Raw genomic sequence first — 22,265 nt, 5'->3', positions numbered from 1 at the left:
GCTTTAAAATCATAATTAATTTGTAAACACGGCGCCCCCAGGAAGCCAGCATCACACGACCTAGAGCCAGCCCTGGCAGGGGGCAAGGAGGGGTGCTCCAGGGGGGGGCAAGCGCCCCTCCTTGCCCCCCCTGCGGACGCCCATGCATCTTCCTCAATGGGTTCCCACCCCGTCCTGAACTCTTTTCCGCTTTTACACCCAACAAGATACCCAAAACTGAATGTTAACAACATGGCCGCGCCCGAAGGGACTTGCACCTCCCAGGTCTATGCAAGTCGATTTGATAAATAGTTGTATACAAAAATATTGCTTTCTTATATATTCTAAACAACGAAAACTGTCTTAAGTGTAAATAATCTCAAATGAACATACATACATAAAATATTAAATATATGAGTGTTCTCCATCTGAAAAAACCAGAGCGAGTTTGAGATCTCACACACTTTTCCCATTGATTAAAATAAAAAAGCTTGTAAGGTATTATCATAAGTTGGGGAATTTTATTATATAATTAGACATTTCTGATATTAAAAATAAAATGTCATCGCCACTGAGATTCTACCCATAGAGTTGTTTATTCCCTCTTGTCCTATAAAAATTAAATATTATTCTACCTTCTGCTGCTTGTTAAACAAGTTACATTCTGGTTTTCAGACATGAAATGTTTCTCTTTGGGGGTATGTAAATATATTATTCTAGTTCCAACTGCCACGCATGGGCATATAATGATCATAGAGTTTAACTTCACATTATAGTTACTTTATTTGAGAAAAAGAAGTCAACCGGCGCATCATGGATAATACACTTTTCATATATTTGCCTATAACTAACTTGTACCATTTTTCAATGGTGGGTGGCTTACCTTGGTAGATGAGAGGTTCTGGTCCTAGGTCCCTCAGTTTTTAACAGGCTGAAGGGCGATGCCCTTGTCTCATCTGCCCTTAGCTTGGGCAGGTGCTTCGGGCAGGTCTATCAATGGTGCATAGGGTGGGATAATGCATTGATATCACTTTCTGATTAGATATGAGGAGATGGATTCAGGAAAATGAAACCTACTTGCCTTCATCGAGGATTTTGTGGAATCCAGAACTCAAATTAGCAGGTGACTATGTGGAGCTGACAAGTCTCTCTATGTAGTTCTGTGGCAAAAGCTATGGAGACACCCACGTTTTAAGACATCCTGTCTAGCAGTTGTGTGAAACTGCTATATAATCTTTTGGGAAAAGATGCCATACTGAAAGTACATACATTAATACAATTCAAATACCATTTGAATTACTAACCTGCACAGAGTACACTGACATTGTTAAAAACAAAGCGTTTGATTAGGCTCAATGATAACACTGACATTTTGTTTCCTTTCTGAGCAAGATTTAACATTGTTTTTTATTTTAATAACAGATCGGACATTGTATACATTTACAATACTTGTACACTAAGGAAACATTGGAGGCACAGATATTCATTGATATTCATTGATCATTACTGGTTGTCCACCATGTCGAAAACTCTATAAATGCAAAGAATCTGAGCCGCCGTTTTCCACTTCGTACTAGAAGCGCCCTACTAAATCAGTTTTTCTATGGATTTAGCACTAGTGTCAGTCATGGGATTTAGCATCAATTCTCAAAATTGAGTACATTTTTTGTAAATGATAGATTTTTCCACCCGATCCTAGCATCTCTCATGAAGTGAATCTTCTCTCACCTCAAGACCTTTGGGTCCCTTCAGCAAATGAAGGCATTCTATAACATTGACCTATTACAAATCAAGGGAATCAAAGTCTTCTGTGTACATCTCAGTCACTGAACTCCAAAGCAATACCATTACATTCTCTTTCATGTTTCCTCCGCAATTCAAGTATTCAGCTATTGCCTGTATCTTTTATTTAAGTAATCAAAACACCCTCCTACAGCACAAAGCCTCATGATGAATACAGGGCACTCTTTTTAGGCTTTCTGCCCAGTACAGAAAATTAGCACTTCACCATTCTTTTGCCCTACATGGACAGATTGTCGAACTTTAAAGGGTCAACTACTGCTCCATTAGCTAACAGCACTTATAACATCTTGTTATCTGTTAATATCGCTGAGTCAAACCAACTATCATCCAAACAATGCCAGTAAAGCAAGAGTGCTCAGAAATGCTAGCCTCCAACCTCAACAATGAACTGGCTATCTCCAGCAGTGCAGAATAGAGCAGGGTGCCGCTGGAGAGCAAGAAAACAGCTAGAAGGGCAGACATTAGATGAAACAGCATCAGAGCAACACAAATCTGGGCAAATTAAGTCCGGTCTGGCAATGCAAAAGGGAACAGCACAATACAATCCCAACAACGCATGTGGCAAACCAATGTGTTAACCGGGAACACATATTGACACTTTGGCGTACTAATATCAACCGAACAACACAAAAGAACAATATGGAACAATAAAGTCATCTCAGCAGTACCAATGGTGGCATGCTGCCAAGCCATAGCAGGGAATTCATATCAGAAGAACAAGACTTCAGAGACTCCACAAAGAGAAAGATAAGAAACATATCACCCAATCAACTCTCAAAACACACTGCCACTAGGGGAAAGAATACCATTTCAGCAGTGGTAACAGTGAAAGAGTGACAATAAATCATATCAGCAAAGTTAAGTGACAGAACATGAGGCAAAATATCAATCATACACCACCAAAACAATACATAGCTAGGAATAGCTCACCTGCGTGATGCTGTTTTAGGCGGAAGTCAACCATGTTTGCAACCCGTGCCAAAAACCTCCGAAGTTACCAGAGTGCATGAATACACCGTAAAAAAACAGGAGCTTAGGAACTGGTTTAATTTAAGGACTGCCCAGATGATCTTGTAAGGATCAAACAGTTATATTCCTTTTATGCTCAAATGCAAAAGAACTGGAGCCAATACTACGATAAGCAGAACGTGCCTTAGTGAATGCACCTCAAACACTGAACTGGAATTGCAATAGGGTTGGTTTGGCTGCCTTATCGACTCAACTTACTATTTAACTTCTCTTTATTTTGGTTACCAACTGTAGAGCGAAGGATTACATCAAAATACATTACCCCCAAGATAGCCTGAACCGAGTGAAGCTGAACTATATTAGGGCCTTCAAAGAACTGCAAATCCCCACTTGATGCAGATCAAATGTAAAGGAAATCCATAGAGTAATTTTACCTAACTTTCTTTGCCACTTATCAGTGTCCATTGACAATGCCACCACTTGGCACTGTACCCAGTTATGTACTACCACTGACAACCCACTTCCAGGAGGGCTGCAACGTGGTGATGTGTCTGAAAGACATCGCAACTCAACGAAGGTCAGAATCCAGATAGCCAAGACACATCATGTTTAGCTTCAAAACCTCTGCTTGGGGCGCCTACGCATGGCGGCAGCAGGACTTCTCTTGCAGAAATTGTCCACGCCTAGACAAAATACCCACTTGCCCATGGCCAAATTCTTCACAGGGTCACCTTTCGTTGAGCTGAACGAGCGATCACTGCTGTGTCAGAAGCATGTGAACCTCTGCAAACCTCTCGGCATCCTTACAGCTGTGCTGGAAGATTGTGGAACTCCTGCGGTTTACTGGCGCTTCGCTTTGTAAGGACGGGAACGTTTACGACGATCTGGTTTTCGTTGTTTATGAAGCCGACCAATGCTAACTCCCTGACGCCTTCGTACAGAGATGTTCTGTTCCACAAGACTTGCCAACATTCCTGGAAGGGGGAAGACACATCATTTGAATAGAGAACACAGACATGAACTAAAGAAATAGGAAAGAGGAAAGGAAACCGGGAACAATCATAAAGGGAATGAAAGATGCAGAATAGAAAGAACAAGAAGTGAACTGACAAGGGAGGGACAAACTAACCATGAATGAGGAAAATACTACAAAAATACAAAGCAAATTAAACAGAAAAAATGGAAAGTTTAGAACAGAAGCAGATGGAGAGAATGATACATGGCCAAAGGAATACAGAGATGCGAACAAAAGTGAGGTCGAAAGATTATCATTAATGTACAAAATAGCTACTGAGGTCCTTGACTGGCACTGCCACCAAAATAAGTAACTTATGTTTGGCAATAGTCAGCCACCACCACGTCACTTGCAAGCATATAGGTGGTAATCCTTAATAATTTATTTTTATTACAAACTCCAAATATTTTCTACTGCACTCATTAATTCCATACATGTCAGGTCTCACCTTCCTGTGCCAGCATAGAGATGAATGCACAGATGAATTCATCATAGTTGTGTGTTCTTCTTTGATCATCAATCTGCAGAGGAGAAAGAACATGAAATGAAAATAAGATGCTTTTCCAACAAGCATTCAAGGCTAGGAAGTCTTAGGAACGAGCGAAGGAAAGCAAATAACACACTTTAACTCTTGATCTATAATTTCAATACATCCATCAATAGACTCACGGAACCATTGTGAACAGAGAAAGGTATTAAGAACCCACCACGAAATAAGATACCTATAGGTCTTCATTCCTAGGTTTTTCTTTGATGCTTTTTTTCAACATTCTGAAAGCAATAATGAAAGGTGTGGAAGATCGAAATGAAAATAAAAGGGGGCTGAAATTAAGAAATTCAGTGTCTACTGTGATATCACAGGGACTGTGCAATGCTATGCCCTAAGAGATTCCAACTACTAAGAAATTAGAACTAACTTAGGCAGTTAGCTTATTAACAGGATTAATTATTCAACATGGTTCAGAAGGTTGAACTCCTGGTTATATACAGTGACTATCATTTTGAACGAGCCTACCTGGCACGAGTGGGAATCATGGAAATCTGATAATCACAAGCAACAATAAGTCAAAGCTACCTATGGTGTCAAACGTTGTAAGATTTCCACCAGGCCTGCCATCTTAGATTTCTTCATGATGACACATGAAAAGAAAGGGCAGTCATGGCTACCATGACAGAAGGAAAGTTACTTTTGGCAAGAAGATTTCTGACTGATACACAGCTGTTAGACATGGGGGTCTCTAGATCGCAATGGCTGGCCACTGTCCAAGTAGGGACCCTTCTTCCTAAGTCAGAATAAGGGGGCTACACCCTTTGATAACCCCTGCTCAACCCTGTGGTAACGTAGCACGAGCAGCTAGGCTTATCTCAGAGACAGTGTGTAAAGCATTTATGATCATACACAGTAATACAGTGAGGAACACTACAAAGGGACACCACACAAGTAGTTATAAAAAATAAGTATCTTTATAGATAGACTTAACACAAGATCAATAACATTAAAAAGCCACAATACTGTAAAATAGGATTATTCTTGAAATGCTGAAAGAAATAGTTCAGAGTGTGCTAATAGAAGTTCAGTTCAAGGCAGTGGTCTCTGCGACCCTTTTACTTACAAAGTACCTGGATTTTGTAGCAAAACCAACAAAATGTCGCAAACTAGGTGTTGCGATGATTTTCCTCATGTGAGGCCGGCGATGCGTTGCATCCTTGCCGCAAGGGAGGATGATACGCCGGTCTGCAGATGCGTGCGGGACAAAGCGACAAACTTCTTCACGCTAGGCCAGCAATGCGTTGAATCCTTGCCGCAAGAGGAGATGATGCGCTGAGACTGTTGTGTGTGCGATACTGTTGCGATGAAAGAAAATGGCGCTCCGCGAGGGAGCGACGATCCGGGCGTGATGCGAGGAAAATGTCAAACGCACGGCGCCCGCACTGCGATGAGACGATCTCGATGCGATGATCCGGGGTTAGCGGGCACTCGGCGGCACGCATGCGTGCGATGCGATGATCTTTGGGAGTAGCAAGCACTTTGGGGCCCGCAAGCGTGCAATGCGATGGTTCTTGGTTTTCGAGCACTCGGCGGCAGCAGCACGGTAATTGGTCAGTCAGCTGAGACGGCTCGCAAACGGGCGTTATCAACGATTTCAGCACTCTCTTCTCTGGAGAAGAACTAGAGGCCCTGGAACTCACAGGGGCCTCACCTTCAGATAGGAATCCTCACAGGGAGGAATCAGGAGGCTGGTGGGGGAGTCAGATGGGCCTGTGACTCCAGCAGGAGGCTAGCACTCTTCTAGCCCTTGGGTGATTGCTCCTGGGTGTTATTTTTGTTTTTGCTAAAGCAATTACAAAATCAGGGGTTTGGGCACAAATATTTATACCCCAAAAGTCTTTGTTCTCAAAAGTCTCTAGTCACTGAACCCAGCCAGAACCAGTTCTGCTCAGGAGCACTTTGTTTACCAGGCTGCATCCTTCCTTTCAGAAAGAGGGGGGTCTGCCATCAGACGCACAGTAGGAGGTGGAGCCAGTATTCACCTTACCAGGCACAGCCCTATTCAGGTCAAGGAGCCCCTCCCCAGTACTCAATGCAGATCTCTCTGTTCAATCCAGGTCTGACTCAGCCTGCCATGCCCCTCTAAGCCCAGTCAATACACAACAGCAGAGCACACTGGAAGGCTTAGGCAAGAAAATACCTACTTTCTAAAAGTGGTATTTTCAAACACAGAATATTAAAACCAACTTTGCTAAAAGATGTATTTAATTATTCTGAGCTCAGGCATACTAAACTCGAATTTCTACCATGTTCCCTGAGGCAGTAATTGGGAAAATGTTGTTGATTCAAAAATCGGAATTCTAAAGACAAAGTCCAACAAATGCAAAGTTGTATATCCCACCAATGTAGGAAGCTGGCTCTGTACATACTATACCAAAATGAGGTATAGTATGCACAGAGTCCAGTGAACCCCAAATGTAGGCAGAGGTAAAAGTAGATAGCCCTTACTCTATAATTGTGGTCATGTGGGTGAGCTGTAAGGCTTTATCAGAGGGTAGTCTTAAGCATTTGTTGTACGCAATCAGCAAATGATGTCACACACTCAAAGACTTGACTCAGACAAATTTCGTTTGTATAAAAAATAATATTATGATATTTTATTTCTAGAACCAAGTCAAGCCTGGCACAGGTAAGTGTAACAAATGATTTGCAAAATCTTATGCAAAGTTTTACAATTGAATGCAAGTTCAAATGCAGTGGATTCAAATACAGGTAAGTCAATATGTTGAAATGACTGTTCGGATTACTTTTTGAGTTATGTTTTCTACTCAGTGTGATATCACTAGATATCACACTGGGACCTAGAGAAAATGTAAGTCAAATCAGTTTTGCACAGTTGTAGTTTTTCAAGTTTTTCATACAAATCAACTCCACACTTAAAACATTTTTCAAGGGAAAAACAGTCAATGTATTCCTAAGGAGAGAAATGAAGTTATCGGTTAACAGGTAAGTACTCGGTCTTTGGGGTTGAGTTTCTGTGGTTAGAACAAGGGTTCCCCCAGGATCAAGGATACACTCTCGAAACATCCTCAGCGGCACTAGGGCGTCCTGGTGCAAAGTGCTGAGGTCCAATGTTATCCAATGGGGCATAGGGGGCCTCCGGTTGGTGGCTGCTCATGAGGAGGCCACAGGGTTGGGGGAGGAAAGCTCCTGGTGTTAGACTCAGGGCAAAAGGGGATCCGAGTTACCACCTAAAGTACACACACAGGGGCGGCTGGGTGCAGAGTGCTGTTTTGGCGACGGCTGCTGCCAGAGGTTTCAGTTGAACAAATCCGGTGTTCACGGGAAAAGCAGTCTTTGGAAGTGAAGGCAGGCATGCCCTCCAGGGCTTTTGAGGATGCTGGCTGCAGGACACACTGGGATTTCGCAGGAGCAGGTTCGAGGGGGAGACAGGCCGGTGGGGCTGGGGACAAGTCAATGGGCGTCTTCCTCTTGTTAGCTGCTGCACGGCTGTTCAGTCCTTCTTTTTGTTTCTTGTCTGGATCTGAGGAAGCAAGGTTCAGGGGTTCCCCTAAGTACTAGATTTAGGGGCGTTACAGGTAGGTAAAAGGCAGGGACCAATGGGTCCCATCCCTGGGGTGGGTACACCCCTTAATATTCCTCCCTCCAGTGGGAGGGGGGGCATGTGCCTGTCCCTGGTTGGCTCTCTTCCTCACTTGTTTTTTCTGGTGGTTCTCCCGCCCAAAGTGGGGGTCAGAAACAGTGGGGACCAGTTGTGGAAAGCTGCAATTGGCCTGGGGAAGCTCACTAAGCTTCCCCTTCGGGAACCCTGCCCATCCTGGGGGAGGAGGCTTGGCACCTCGCCTCAGGATGTGCATTGTTTCAGGCCCCGAGAGCAGCAGGCTCTCGACCCAGGGGTCCAGAAACATATCTGGTGGTGGCAGCTGAAAGCAGTCACTCATGCTGGACACTAGTTGTAGGTTAGTTTTCAGGGGGCATCTCTAAGATGCAGTCTGTGTGCATTTTTCATTAAAACCCATATTGGCCTCAGTGTAGGTTTAATGTGCTGAGAGGTTTATACCAAACGTCCCAGTTTTCAGCCATTATGCTGCTGTGGAGTTCATAATGACAAATTCCCAGCACCATATATTCTTAATGGCAGCACTGCACTTACATTGTCTAAGAATGGACTTTGACACTCTAGGGGTACAGGGCTCATGCACCTGTACCCTCACCACTGGTACAGTGCACCCAGCAAGAGGGGTGACTGTTCTATGCCAGGGCAGTGGTTTGTAGGCATGGCACACAGAGATGTGTGCAATATCGACTCTTCACTTTGTTCTGCACCAAGACACGCAGCCTGCAGTATGTGTGTCTCAGTGTACAGGGCCTCTAAGGGTGGCACAATAAGTGCTGCAGCCCTTAGAGGCCTTCTACGGTCTCAGCGCCCTGGGTACCTGTGGTACTAGTTACCAGGGGCTGACCTGTGGCCAGGGATGCCAATTGGGTTCAGGCTTCAATGCAGTTTTAGGGAAAGAACGTAGGCCCTGGGTACCTGATTAGCAGGAGCCCAGGGCACACTCAGTCAAAGTACATCAGCAATTCAGCAACAAGTGGGGGCAACCATGCAGAAAGAGGGAACTTTCTCACAGTTGGGACGAATGGGCCCCTTCCTTGGGGTGGGTACACCCCCTAATATGCCACCCTCCAGTAAGGGGGGGGGGGGTATATGCCTCACTCTGGTTCACTGGATCCCCTGCACCTGCAAGATGGCAGGTACTGAGAGTGTGCCTCACCTCACCCCCAACCCCTCAACTGAGGGGTGGGGTTGGCATAGGTGGGCACACCTCCCTTTCTCACTTAGTTTTCCCGCCGATTCTCCCGCCCAAAGTGGGGGTCAGAACTGGGCCACTTGCTGGAAGTAGCAAAGGGCCTGGGGAAGCTCACAAAGGCATCAAGCCTTTGACGCTTCCCCTTCGTGGACCCTGCCCATCCTGGGGGAGGAGGCTAGGCACCTCGTCACAGGATGTGCATTGTTTCAGACCCTGAGAGCAGCATGCTCTCGACACAGGGGTCCAGAAACCTGTCTGGTGGTGGCAGCTGGTGAGCAGCCACTCAGCCTGGACACTAGTGTTAGGTCGTTTCTACATGGGGCATCTCTAAAATGACCTCTGTGTGCATTTTTCATTAAATTCCACACTGACATCAGTGTGGGTTTAATGTGCGGAGAAGTTTTATACCAAACTTCTCAGTTTTCAGTAAAGTCATTATGGTGCTGTGGAGTTCGTAATGATAAACTCCCAGTACCGTATACATTTAATGGCATTACTGCACTTGCAATGTCTAAGAATTGTTTTCGCACTGTAGAGGTACGGGGCTCATGCAACCGTACCCTCACCACTGGTATAGTGCAACCATCTAGAGGGGTGGATGACCTATGCCAGGGCAGTGGGTTGTAGGCATGGCACACAGGGATGTGTGTTGTGTCGTCTCTTCACTTTTTTTCTGCAGCAAAACACGCAGCCTGCACAAGCAGTGGGTGTGTGTGAAGGTACGGTGCCTCTAAGGTGGCACAATAAGTGCTGCAGCCCTTAGAGGCCTTCCCTGGCCACAGTGCCCTTGGTACATGTGGTACCATTTACAAGAGACTGACATGTGACCAAAGAGTGCCAATTGGGTTTTGTTTGCAATGGAGTTTAGGGAAAAAACATAGGCCCTGGGCATCTGTTTGGCAGGAACCCAGGGCACACTCAGTCAAAGCACATCAGCAGTTCAGCAAAAAGTGGAGGTAACCATGCAAAAAGAGGGCACTTTCGTATACTTACTCTCTAGTAATGGTAGTGTGGGCGAGCAGTAAGGCTTTATCAGAGGGTAGTTTTAAGCATTTGTTGTACACACTCGGGCAAGAAATGATGTCACACACTCAAAGACTGAACTCAAACCAATTTTGTTTGTACAAAAAATATTATTTAGTTATTTTATTTCTAGAACAAAGCCAACCCTAGTGCAGGTAAGTGAAATAATACTTTGCAAAATCTTATGCAGTGATTTACAGTTGAATGCAGGTTCAAATGCAGTTGGCTGAATTATAGGCAAGTCAACAGTTCAAAATTACTTTTTAGTACTTTACAGATTACTATGTACATTACTTTTCAGATTACTTTTGCCAATCAGCGTGAAATGCCTAGATATTATTTCTAGAACAAAGCCAACCCTAGTGCAGGTAAGTGAAATAATACTTTGCAAAATCTTATGCAGTGATTTACAGTTGAATGCAGGTTCAAATGCAGTTGGCTGAATTATAGGCAAGTCAACAGTTCAAAATTACTTTTTAGTACTTTACAGATTACTATGTACATTACTTTTCAGATTACTTTTGCCAATCAGCGTGAAATGCCTAGATATCACAATGAGACATCTCCTAGCCAAAAGGTAAGTAATTCACTTTTAGCACTTATGCAGTTGTTTACTGTTCCATACATACCAACTCAACACTTAGAACAATTTTCAAGAAAAATAGTCAATGCAATCCTTTGGGAGAAAATTAATAACCCTGGACAAAGCGCTACGCTCGCGTAGTTTGCGATACTTCGCATTACGCGAACTGCACATAGCACAGTGCAAAAACGTGTAGCGTAGCGTAGTGCAGCGGTCATTTTTTGCTTGCTCGCGGTTCTCAACGTCAAGTTGGCGACCGTGAGAAAGCTAAATGACATCCCGGCGAGACTTTTTCCTCGTTGGCATCAGCAACATCAACTTGCCGATCGCGAGCGTGGAAAATAATACTCCCGGCGAGATTCTCAGCACGGGGAGGTCAGGTTTCTCATTGCGAGTGGTCGCGTATGCTCGCGACCGCTCGCGATGAGAAACTACCAGTCCGAGCTGAGAAAGCTGCAGCTTGAGTAAAAATCTACTCGAGCGGCAGAAAACTACAGCTCGCACTGTGCAAGATGCAGTTTTCAATGATTGCACAGTGCGGACAAGCATCTGGCACTGTGCAATCATTGAAAACGGCATCTTGCACAGTGCGAACAGGGTACTATGCAGTTCGCGTAGTGCTACGCGTAGCTCGCGAAGTGCACTTTGCGTAGCTTCGCGTAGCGCTACTTCGCAAACTACGCCCAGTCCTAGAAATCAAGGTAACAGTTTGCAGCGAAGTACTGATTTGTGGGAGTTGGTATTCTGGGATTAGAACCAGGGTTCCCCCAGGGTCAAAGATGCACTCTTGAAAACCCTCAGCGGCACTAGGGTGGCCGGGTGCAGAGTGCTGAGGACCAATGGTATCCAATGGGGGATAGGGGGTCTCCGGTTGGTGGCTGCTCACGAGCAGGCCACAAGGTTGTGGGAGCAAAGCTCCTGGTGTTAGGCTCAGGGTAAAGGGGGATCAGAGTTAGCACCCAAAATACACCTGCAGAGGCGGCTGGGTGCAGGGCGCTGTTTTGGCATCGGGTGCCCTGTTGATTTCAATGGGGACTCTACGGTTGCAAAGGCTACAGGCTTGGGGACGAAGATCTTCTGGAGGTGACCACCGGTTGGAGAGGTAAGTTGGAATGCCTGGGGATGCTGGGACACCGTCCTTGGGCCACCCAAGGCTGTGTGACATCGGGTGCAGGGGTGTCTTTAGGCGTCAGGTTTTCTTACCAGCTCCGGTCGCGGGGATCCTCCAGAAAAGGGCTGCATGCATCGATTGGAGATTCGTGGCAGGTCAGAGGTCACCACATCTCTGGTCAAGATCGTCGGGAGGCATCCTTGTGGTGTTGGGCCACTTGTACTCGGGCCGTGGGCATCGGGTGCAGACAATTTTGGTCAGAGTCTGAGGGTGAGCAAATCCGGTGCACACGAGAAACAAAGTCTTGTGTTTGGAAAGGCAGGGCAGGTCCCTCAGGTTCTTGAGGGCCACTGGCTTAAGGACACACCGGTATTTCGCTGGAGCAGGTTTGAGGTGCAGGCAGGCCAGTAGAGCCAGGTCCAAGTCAGTGGGCGTCATCCTCTTCTTAGTTCAGTACAGCTTCTTCTGTCCTTCTCTTCTTCTGGTTGGTTCTTGTCTGATGAGCCAAGGTTTATGGTTGCCCCTAAATACTAGATTTAGGGGTGTTACAGGTCAGTAAAGGTTGGGACCAATGGGACCCTTCTTTGGGGTGGTTACACCTCCTATTATATCACCCTTCAGTGGGACGAGGGCATATGCCTCTCTCTGGTTGGCTGGGTCCCCCCATTTGCAAGATGGCGGGACTGAGATTTGCGTTTCACCTCGCCTACCCCACCTGAGGGGTGAGGTTGGCACACCTCCTTTCCTCACTTGGTTTTCCCACCTATTATCCCATCCAAAGTGAGAGTCAGAACCGATGAGAGACAGTTGCTGGAAGCAACAAAGGGCTGGGGTAGCTCACAAAGGTGGCAAGCCTTTGAAGCATTACCTCATGAACCATGCTCATCCTGAGGGAGGAGGCTTGGCACATGGTCCAAGCATATGCATTGTTTCAGACCTCGAGAGCAGCAGGCTCTCAACCCAGGGGTCCAGAAACAGGTCTGGTGGTGGCAGCTGGCAAGCAGTCTCAGCCATGACAATAGAGTTTTTCAGGGGGTATCTCTAAGATGCTCTGTGAGTGCATTTTTCAATAAATCCCATACTGACATGAGTTTGCGTTTAATGTGTTGAAAACTTGGATTTCAAACTTCCCAGATTTCAGTAAAGCCATTATGATGCTGTGGAGTTCGTAATGACAAACTCCCAGCACCATATACTCTTAATGACAGTACTTCACTTACTATTTCCAAGAAAGGGCTTAGACACTGTAGGGGTACAGGGCTCATACACCTGTACCCTCACCACCGGTATAGTGCATCCAGCTAGAGGGGTGGCTGACCTATGCAAGGGCAGTGAGTTGTAGGAATGGCACACAGAGATGTGTGCAATGTCGACTCTTCACTTTGTTCTGCACCAAAACACGCAGCCTGCAAGGGCAGGGTATGTGTAAAGGTACATGGCCTCTAAGGGTGGCACAATAAGTGCTGAAGCCCTTAGAGGCCTTCCCTTGCCACAACGCCCTTGGTACCTACGTTACCAAGTGACTAACATGTGGCCAAAGAGTCCATTTAGTTTTTGCCTCAATACAGTTTTGTGGAAAAACATAGGCCCTGGGTACCTGATTGGCAGGAACCCAGGGCACACTCCAAGTACATCAACAGTTTGGCAAAAAGTGGGGGCAACCATGCAAAAAGAGGGCACTTTCTTACAGTAACAAACACTCCTAGGTTCAGTGAAGCCACCATGGTTCTGGGGAACTTGAGCTGTCAAGTTTCTAGCCCATAAACTCTCTATGGCTTCCCTGGCACTTACAATATTAAGAATAGACAAATATAGTAGGGGCGACAGAGGAGTGAGGGAAATGCCGGCCAGAAGGGCATGGGAGTAGAATTTAGGAGGCCCCTTCAAAGACACTGAATGGAGCGCGGCATGTGAGCTGGTTCGGACGGTGTCCAGTAACACACGATTTAGGTTGACGCACTTTAATTACATGCACCGAACATATATAACACTGATCAAACTTAGCAGAATATGTATGTGGGAAGGGGGCAGGTTGCACCAGATGTGGGGTGGATGGGGCCTCGTTCTTCCATAGGGCATGGGAATGCCAGGTAGTTGTTCTACAGTATTGGCAGGAGGTGACGGAGCAAATTTTGGAGGTGACTGGACTAACTCGGGAGGCAGTTCTGAGGATATGTCTGTTAGGAATGGTTAAGAAACCCAGGGAGGAAAAAAATAGACTGGAAATTTCTGCAGTTAACGTTGGTGCTGGCAAAAAGGAGGGTGGCCTTAGGATAGATGAGTGATAGGAGGCCTTCCATAGATCTATGGCGGAAGGATGTATTAGAATGGGCGCTAGCGGCGGAAATATATATGAAAAGGACACGTAGAGATGAAAAGCTGGAGGAGAACGTAATCGAATAGGTAGCGTTCATGGGGAGCATGACGAGGGATGAAGGAGAGAGTGATGAAGACAGGGAAGGAGGGGAGAATACACGACGATGAGACACAACTAAGTCAGGGCTAGTATGGGCGAGGTATAACAGAGGCAATCCCCAATGCATCACCCTCAGGATCACGGGAGGACGGGTAATACAGGTAATGAGCAGTACATGGTGGGGTTCAGTTCGAAGAATGAGCCACTCCAGAAGACATTGGAGAAAAGCCAGTGGGAGGAGGGCGACCGCACTGTAATGTGTGTGTGTGTGTGTGTGTGGGGGGGGGGGGGGGTGAAGGGGGGGGGATTGTTAATATATAGTCCTCCGATTGAGGGGGGGGGGAGGAAGAGGGTGGGGGGATTGTGAATATATAGTCCTCCGATTGAGGCTATTATACAAATGTATATGTGTATAAATGAGTTACACAGATGTAAATATACTTCACAATATAGCATTAACAATTGGATGAATCTGTGTGGAAGGAGGTTCAACAAAAAGATTTAACAAAACAATTAAAAAAATATGGTACAGGCATATCTGCTCCTGCAGATATGCCCACACCTGAGGTATAGTGCACCCTCCTTTCGGGCTTGTAAGGCCTGCTTGAGGGGTAACTTAACCATACCGTAGGTAGGTCTGCTTTCACATGGCACACTCTAGACGAGAGGAAATAGTATCTTATGGGAATTAATTATTACAAATGTAATTTTCACCATGAAAATGTATTCAATGTGTCACTGGGGAGGTATTTGATTATAGGAAGGATCATGCATTCTGATTTTTTAACAAGCATGGTAATCTTCACTCCGGGTACAGGTACATGAAGTGTGCATAGTAAACCACTCCTGACAAACAGGTATACATATATCACACAAGATGAAAGAACAACAAAATGTTCTGTGCTGTACAAATTCTAAATTAATTTGTGGGGCAACTAGAAGCTTTCTTTAGTCCTCCAGTTGTTTTAACAGGCTATGGCTGTGATTCTTAATTATTGCAACGTCCATACAGGAGGTAGTCTACAATGGAAACACACATGGGGGACAAATTTGCCTTTTGTCGACAATGCCGGTTGGAGGAGTCTCCTTTTTTCAATCTATAAACCTTTCAAAATATAACTTGTGGACACACACTAGGAAAGAGAGGGCTACTTTGTCCTCCGTAGATGTTCCCATTATAGACTATTCCCTCTAAGGACTGTGCAATAATTAGGAAGCACAGCCATCATATGTAAGAACAACTGGAAGAAAGTTTCTAGTTGCTACACAAATTGAAAATGCAGAACTTGTACAGAACAGTATTTTTTTCTTGGTTTTTTTCGCTTTCGTTTTGTGTGATATATGTATGACTGTTTGTCAAGAGTGTTTCACTATGCACACTTCAGGTATCGGTACGCTGAGTGAAGATTACCATGCTCGTTAAAAAATCCGAATAACTACTGCTTTGTAGAAGCAAATACATTACCAGTGACTAATTTAAATTTTCACAGTGGTAATGACATTTGTAATAATTAATTCCTATAAGATACTATTTCCTCCCGTCTAGATTGTGCCTTGCCCAGGTATTGTGGGATCATTTGGGCAAACCCCTGTATGTGAATACAGGTCGACATGTTGACTTTGTCGTTTTTGCCTGCACCAAAGCATTCAGGCTGCAGTGGCAGTTTGCATGGCCTTGGTGAATAGGACCCTTTTCAGTCCCAGTGGTAGCATTTACTAGGAACTTGCAGAGGGATCTGAAGTTGCTGGGAACCTGGTTAGCAGGGACACAGTCAAAGTTGCATCAAAAGCGAGGCAAAAAGTGGGGATGTACGGCAACAGAAACCCACTTTCCTACAGGAGGGGTAGATCTGATTGGGTTGGATTGGGTTGGGATAGATTGGGGTGGATGGGGGTAGACTGGAGTGGTTTAGATTAGGGTAGATTAGAGAGGAGTGGGGTAGACTGGTGAAGTGGGATAGACTGTGGTACATTGAAGTGGTTTATATTGGGGTAGATTGGAGTGGAGTAGATTGGAGAGGAGTGTGGTAGATTGGAGTGGGGTGGGATTGAGTGGGAGAGATGGTAGTGGAGATTGGAGGGGAGTGGGGTGGATTGAGTGAGTGTGGTAGATCTGAGTGCAGTTGGGTGGAGTGGAGTTGGGTAGATTGCAGTGGGGTCGATTGGAACACAGGTAGATTTGAGTTGGGTGAGGTAGACGGTTAGAGTGAGTGTAGTGAGGTAGACTTGAGTCGATTACATTGTAGTGTAGTGGGGTAGATTAGATCAGAGAGGGGTATGGTTGATTGGAATGGAGTGAAGTAGATCGGAGTAGGGTATAGGGGAGTGGGGCAGATAGGAGAGGGGTGGACTGATGTAGATTGGGGCGCAGTGGGGTAGATTGAGGTAGAGTGAAGTTGAGGGTGGTAAATTGGGGTAGACAAGAGTGGGGTGTGGTAGAATACAGTGGGTTGTGGTACATTGGGGTGGGGTAGAGTGGAGTGGGGTAGATTGGGGTGGAGCGGAGTAGGGGAGATTGGAGTGTTGAAGATTAGGGTAGGATGGAGTGAGGTAGATTGTAGTGTAGAGGAGATGGGTAGATTGGAATTGTGTAGATTGGAGTGGGGTAGGTTGGAGTGGGGGTGAGGTAGACTGAAGTGGAGTAGATATGAGTGGGGTAGGTTGGGCTGGGGTTAAGTAGATTGCAATGGGGTGGAGAGGAGTGTGGTAGATTTGAGTGGAGTAGATTAAAGTGGAGTGGGGTAGATGGCCTGGGTCAGACTTGAGTGAAGAGGGGTAGATTGGGGTGGTGTGGAGAAGTATAGACTGTAGTGGAGTGAAGGTGGTAGATTACATCAGAGTGGAGTGGGGTAGACTGGAGTAGGGCACAGTGGGGCGGGGTAGACATGTAGATCAGGGTAGATTGGGGTGCAGTGGGGTATACTGAGTGGGGTAGAGTGGAATTGAAGGTGGTAGATTGGGGTAGACAGGAGTGAGGTGGGGTAGACTGGAGTGAGGTGGGGTTGAGTGGTGCGAGGTAGAGTGGGGAGAGGTGTGCGGTAGAGGGGGATGGGTGGAGTGCAGTGAGTGGACTAAATTGGGGTAGACTGGAGTGTAGTGGGGTAGATTGGAGTGGGGTAGAATGGAGTTGGGCATAGTGGGGTGGGGTAGATTGGAGTGGGGTGGATTGGTGTAGACTGGAATGGGGTAGAGTGGAGTTGGGAGGGGTAGATTGGGAGTGGACAGGAGTGAGATGGCGTAGACATGAGTGACGTGGGGTAGACTGGAGTGACATGGTGTACACTGGGGTGGGGTATACTGGAGTAGAGTGCAGTAGGGTAGATTGGAGTGGGGTAGATTGGAGTGGGGCAAATTGGAGTGAGGTAGATTGGAGTGGGGTGGTAGATTGGAGTGGGGTATAATGGGGTGGGGTAGATTGGATTGATGTAGATGGTTGTAGATTGGGGTGCAGTGGAGTAAACTGGGTCGGAGTAAGGTAGATTGGGGCGGAGTGAGGTAGATTGGGGCTGAGTGGAGGGGGATAGTTAGGGACAGACTAGAGCCGAGTGCAGTAGATTGGAATGGAGTAGACTGGTGTAGAGTTGAATGCAGTAGATAGTGGTAGAGTGGGGTAAACTGTGGTAAATTGGGGTATTATAGATTGGGTGGAGTAAAGATAGAGTGGAGTGCACATTGGAGTGGGATAGATTGTAGTTGACTGGAATGGGTTAGAATGGGGTGGAGTGAAGTAGATTGGAGTGGACTGGGGTAGGTTGGAGTGGGGTGGGTAGACTGGAGTGGAGTAGGTTAAGTGGTGTGGAGTGGAAGGGCGTAGAGTGGAGTAACACGGGTGTGTCAGTGTGGCTTACAGTGGAGGGTCGTGGAGTGGCATTTAGTGGAGTGGCATCTCGTAGACTGGCATGGCATTTCGTGGCGTGGCGTGTCAGAATGTCATGGAATGAGTGGTGTGGAGTGGTGTAAAGTGGAGGGGCATAGTGTAGAGTATGTATGGTGTGGTGTGGTAGTGCAATGTCATTACAGACAACACATTTTCAATTGAAATGGCCATTACATTTGCACAGACATACAGTTGTACTGCACGAAAACTATTAAATGTTATCACCTAGAGTACTAATGTGTTTTGACTGTTCTCACATATTGGCTTCCACCACACTTCATAATTACAAAAAATGTGCTTAATTTGTAATCATCAATTCTAATATAGTCTGAAATATCAGCACAGTTCATTTTGTCATGTGCTAGAAAAAATAACATCCTACAGACTCTTCTCTCGCATGGGCACCCAGAAGGATTAACAGACAAATTCTCTCACTTTGAAGTCAGAGAAAGAAAAGTAAACACCAAGCTCTCCTGGAAGACAGTGTCTTGACATTTGCCCTGTCTTTGAATGCACAGCAAATGCGACAAAATAAGAAGAAGATTTAAAGGCTTGTTTAAGAAAGTGAGTACACAGAAGGGTACAGTAAACAGGCAATGGTCCACAGGAGTGTTTTACTTAGGAAATAAATAAAGCCTAGCAAATAGAAGGCAAGCAACCGTGAGTTACAAACCACAAAGCCAATAGGAAGCAATGGGCGAAATACATTTCCAACAAAGTTTTCAGAATGCCTACAAGAAGTCATTAGCAAACCAAACAGCTGTGCGGTTTGGTAGACTTTGGCCTAAAAACAGGCACCTAAGACAAAAACCCACCTTAAACTTCTTCCTCTTCTCCACCTCCTCCTTTAGACATGCCTCGTAGTTTGCTATTTCAGCTTCCACACATTTCAGTAATGCCAACAGTTCCTATAGGAAAAAAAGCATGTTGTGTATTGTTTATTATGCGTTAACAGTTCTTTTCTGCTTTCCCTCCCATCTTCACAGCACTTTTTCATTGTTCTTTTCCTTGTCCCACAACATCAAAACATCTGCTTCTTAGTGGAGACTTTATTGTCGCTCATTCCACCTACTTCCCTCTTCCAACTGTGAACTATATCTGTTTGCTCTCTATTTAAAAAAAAAAAAAAAAGGTTTTTATTTGCGCAAAATTAGTTACTTTGGCAACAGGATTAATAACAAGTGCCCAAAGCATTCAAAGTTATGGGGAGCAGTAAATAAACCAGTGTGCATTTTATTATACAGCCTCATTTCTATGTCAACTCGAAGGTACCCTCCCACCTATCCACAAGTCAAGGAAAAAACTAAGATCCTTTAGAAAGGTATTTGCATGGTTCCACCCCTTCACTACTCTTATCTACTGTGGCTTTCCATATAGTTTGCCAAACTTTTAGAAATAACTATAGAGAGCTGTATAGATCAAGGCCCATACAACAACTCAAACTGCAATAAACAAATTCTATTACAACCAGGATTTCCGGAGCACCTCGGAAGGGGGGGGGGGGATCATAATTATTCTTGTAGGACTTCAAGGATTCTAACATGATATCTCATGATTGAGCAATTAATATTTTGGGTACGCCAACACGCTCCTCCCCAAGTAGGTGTATGCTCTCCACTTCAAGCCATATGATGGATGCAGCATATGCCATTTCTCTTACATAGTGGGGGCAGCCATTTTCCAATTCATTGTACAGTGCTCAGTACATTCCCCATTGGGGCCCGACCAAACCTAACGTTGGTGGACAGGCCATTGTGCAAATCACGCAGGAAGTTTATTAAAACTATATCAACATCCAACTGTTCCATCACTAACCAGAGCTTAGAGCGATTGACCCTATCAAAGGCCGAGCTAAGGTCCATGAAGGCCAGATGGATGGCCCCCTTCCTGGCCTCGGCATACTTGCAGGTTAAAAGATAGAGATTCAAGGTATGTTCTATTGTTCCCCGTCCAAGAGGAAACCTGTACTGGAGGTCAGGCAGAAAGCCTTGCTCCTCAGCGCAGACGCTGAGGCGATTTATTAGGATCCTACCAATAATTTTCAGCTTGAAGTCTATGAGGAAAACGGTCTAAAACAGGCCGGGTCTGATAGGTTACCCTTTTTAAAACCAGGTACTAATATCGACTGGGACCATGTTGAGGGAAGATGGTTAGATACAGCAGAGTATAAGTGCAGTGTCAGTAATGGGGCCCACAAACAAATCTATTCAATCTTTGTATAGATCACCAGGAACCCCATTGGGCCCTTGTACCTTATTTATGGGCAGCTGCTGAGAAATAGCAACCTTGACCTCCGTCAGGCTGAAGGTTAAATTACAGTCTGTCCAGAGACCTTCTGCAGGCTCAGGCCCTAAAATTATCCAGCCAGGCCTGAGATGGAATGGTACATGCCTGCATGGTGAGATGATCTTCAAGAAAAATGGGTGAGTTGATGACACTCCAGAAGGCAGAGCTGTTGCGCTGTTGACTAGCCATCATCAACTTGTCCCAGGTCTCGTCTTTGATTTGGGCTTCACAATCTTTACAGGCTTTCATAAAGGACGCCCTAGCCCTTGACTTTTTCTTGACAGCGGGGCTGGGCAAGCAAGAGAATCCATTGGCCCTAATGGGCTCTAGAGCATTGTCTACCAAACCATCTAATTACACAGGCGGCCGGCGAAGCAACAGAGTTAAGGAGTGCTGACTTAATAAACCTGCAGATGTTAGTAAATGACGCCAGGATCCTCTGTGGTGGCTCAGCATCTGACAGACAAGTTTGAAAATCATCATGACAAGAGCCAACCAAGTTTTGAACAAATGTCGATGGGACGATATTAGCCCACTTTATTCTTCAGCCCTGATCAGCTAGTGTGGTAGGCGCCTGGTAAGTGGGTTTAGAGCTCACTGCCTAATTATCCCAATACAATGAAGCTGTTAACGGGATATGATCGCTCAGATGTTGTTGTAAAACCTCAAAGTCTAAAAGTGTGGGGAGCAGACAACCAGAGACAAAGATATAGTCAATTAAACTATAGTGCCCTCCTACCTTAAAGGTGGGCATGTAAGCCTACACAGGGTCATCTTTGGTCACCAACAAGTTCACCAGATTAAAATCTGAAATCAGACTGTTTGCTGCTTCCACTTGGCATGTGTGTTTAAAATGTGACTGGGTTACAAAAGGCCCTTCAAAATCGGATTCCTTTTTATTAAATCAGGAGCGGCATGGATGCAGGTTAAAATCTCCCACCAACATAAATTGGCATGTGTGTTTAAAATGTGCCTGGGTTACAAAAGGCCCTTCAAAATAGGATTCCTTTTTATTAAATCAGGAGCGGCATGGATGCAGGTTAAAATCTCCCACCAACATAAATTGGCATGTGTGTTTAAAATGTGCCTGGGTTACAAAAGGCCCTTCAAAATAGGATTCCTTTTTATTAAATCACGAGCGGCATAGATGCAGGTTAAAATCTCCCACCAACATAAGTTGGCATGTGTGTTTAAAATGTGCCTGGGTTACAAAAGGCCCTTCAAAATCGGATTCCTTTTTTATTAAATCAGGAGCGGCATGGATGCAGGTTAAAATCTCCCACCAACATAATTAGAGTAAAGGGGGTCTCTGACAGAAAAAAAGTCAGCCATAAAACATTTAAGACTAGCCATAGCTTCCATTCCATCTTTCGGGAAACTGCATTATAGAAATTGATAAGGAGCAGTCTATGTTTGTTAGGAAATATTAAAAGGGTGCCCAGGATAGTTTTACATTTAGAATTTATCACCTGAACTTTACAGTTATATTCTATTCAATTAGAGTTGTAAGGCCACCACTAGCATGCCCACTAGAAGAGCGGGTAGCTAAAACTGAGTGGGAGGAATAAGGATTAGTCCTGTAATCCTAGTTCTCATCCAGGGCTATACTCACCAAAGTCATACTCTATGAATAATCCCCGCCCATATGCGGGATTCCGAGCAGATAGAAAATACATTTATATACCTATATATGCATAAGTGAAAACATATATATATGCAGCCTAAAACATTTCCACAATGGCCAAAATGCTGAAATTACATAGGTTTGCATTGTAGCACCTATACTCTCCCAACCCCTAAGAAAAAAAGAGAGCAATAAACATTTGTCATACAACAATGCTTTATTGCCATAGAGAAAACCTGTAATTGCAGGTATTTGCC

At 45.2% G+C, this 22,265-nt stretch overlaps 1 protein-coding gene across 1 annotated transcript in view; it reads right to left on the bottom strand.

Moving 5' to 3' along the window:
* Positions 1–1,349: 1,349 nt before the first annotated feature.
* Positions 1,350–22,265, bottom strand: part of BAP1 (BRCA1 associated deubiquitinase 1) — a 178,729-nt gene continuing 157,813 nt past the window's right edge. The window contains exons 15-17 of the mRNA XM_078661169.1: positions 18,914–19,006; positions 4,215–4,287; positions 1,350–3,725 (exon numbers count right to left, since the gene is read on the bottom strand). Coding sequence (XP_078517295.1) covers positions 3,592–3,725; positions 4,215–4,287; positions 18,914–19,006 — 300 coding nt within the window. The 3' untranslated portion in view covers positions 1,350–3,591. The remainder of the gene's footprint in view (positions 3,726–4,214; positions 4,288–18,913; positions 19,007–22,265) is intronic.

Source organism: Lissotriton helveticus, chromosome 9, assembly GCF_964261635.1.
Source record: "Lissotriton helveticus chromosome 9, aLisHel1.1, whole genome shotgun sequence".
NCBI classification, from domain to species: Eukaryota; Metazoa; Chordata; class Amphibia; order Caudata; family Salamandridae; genus Lissotriton; species Lissotriton helveticus.
The sequence above is the reverse complement of the archived record's forward strand: the minus strand, read 5'-3'. Positions and strand labels throughout refer to the sequence as shown.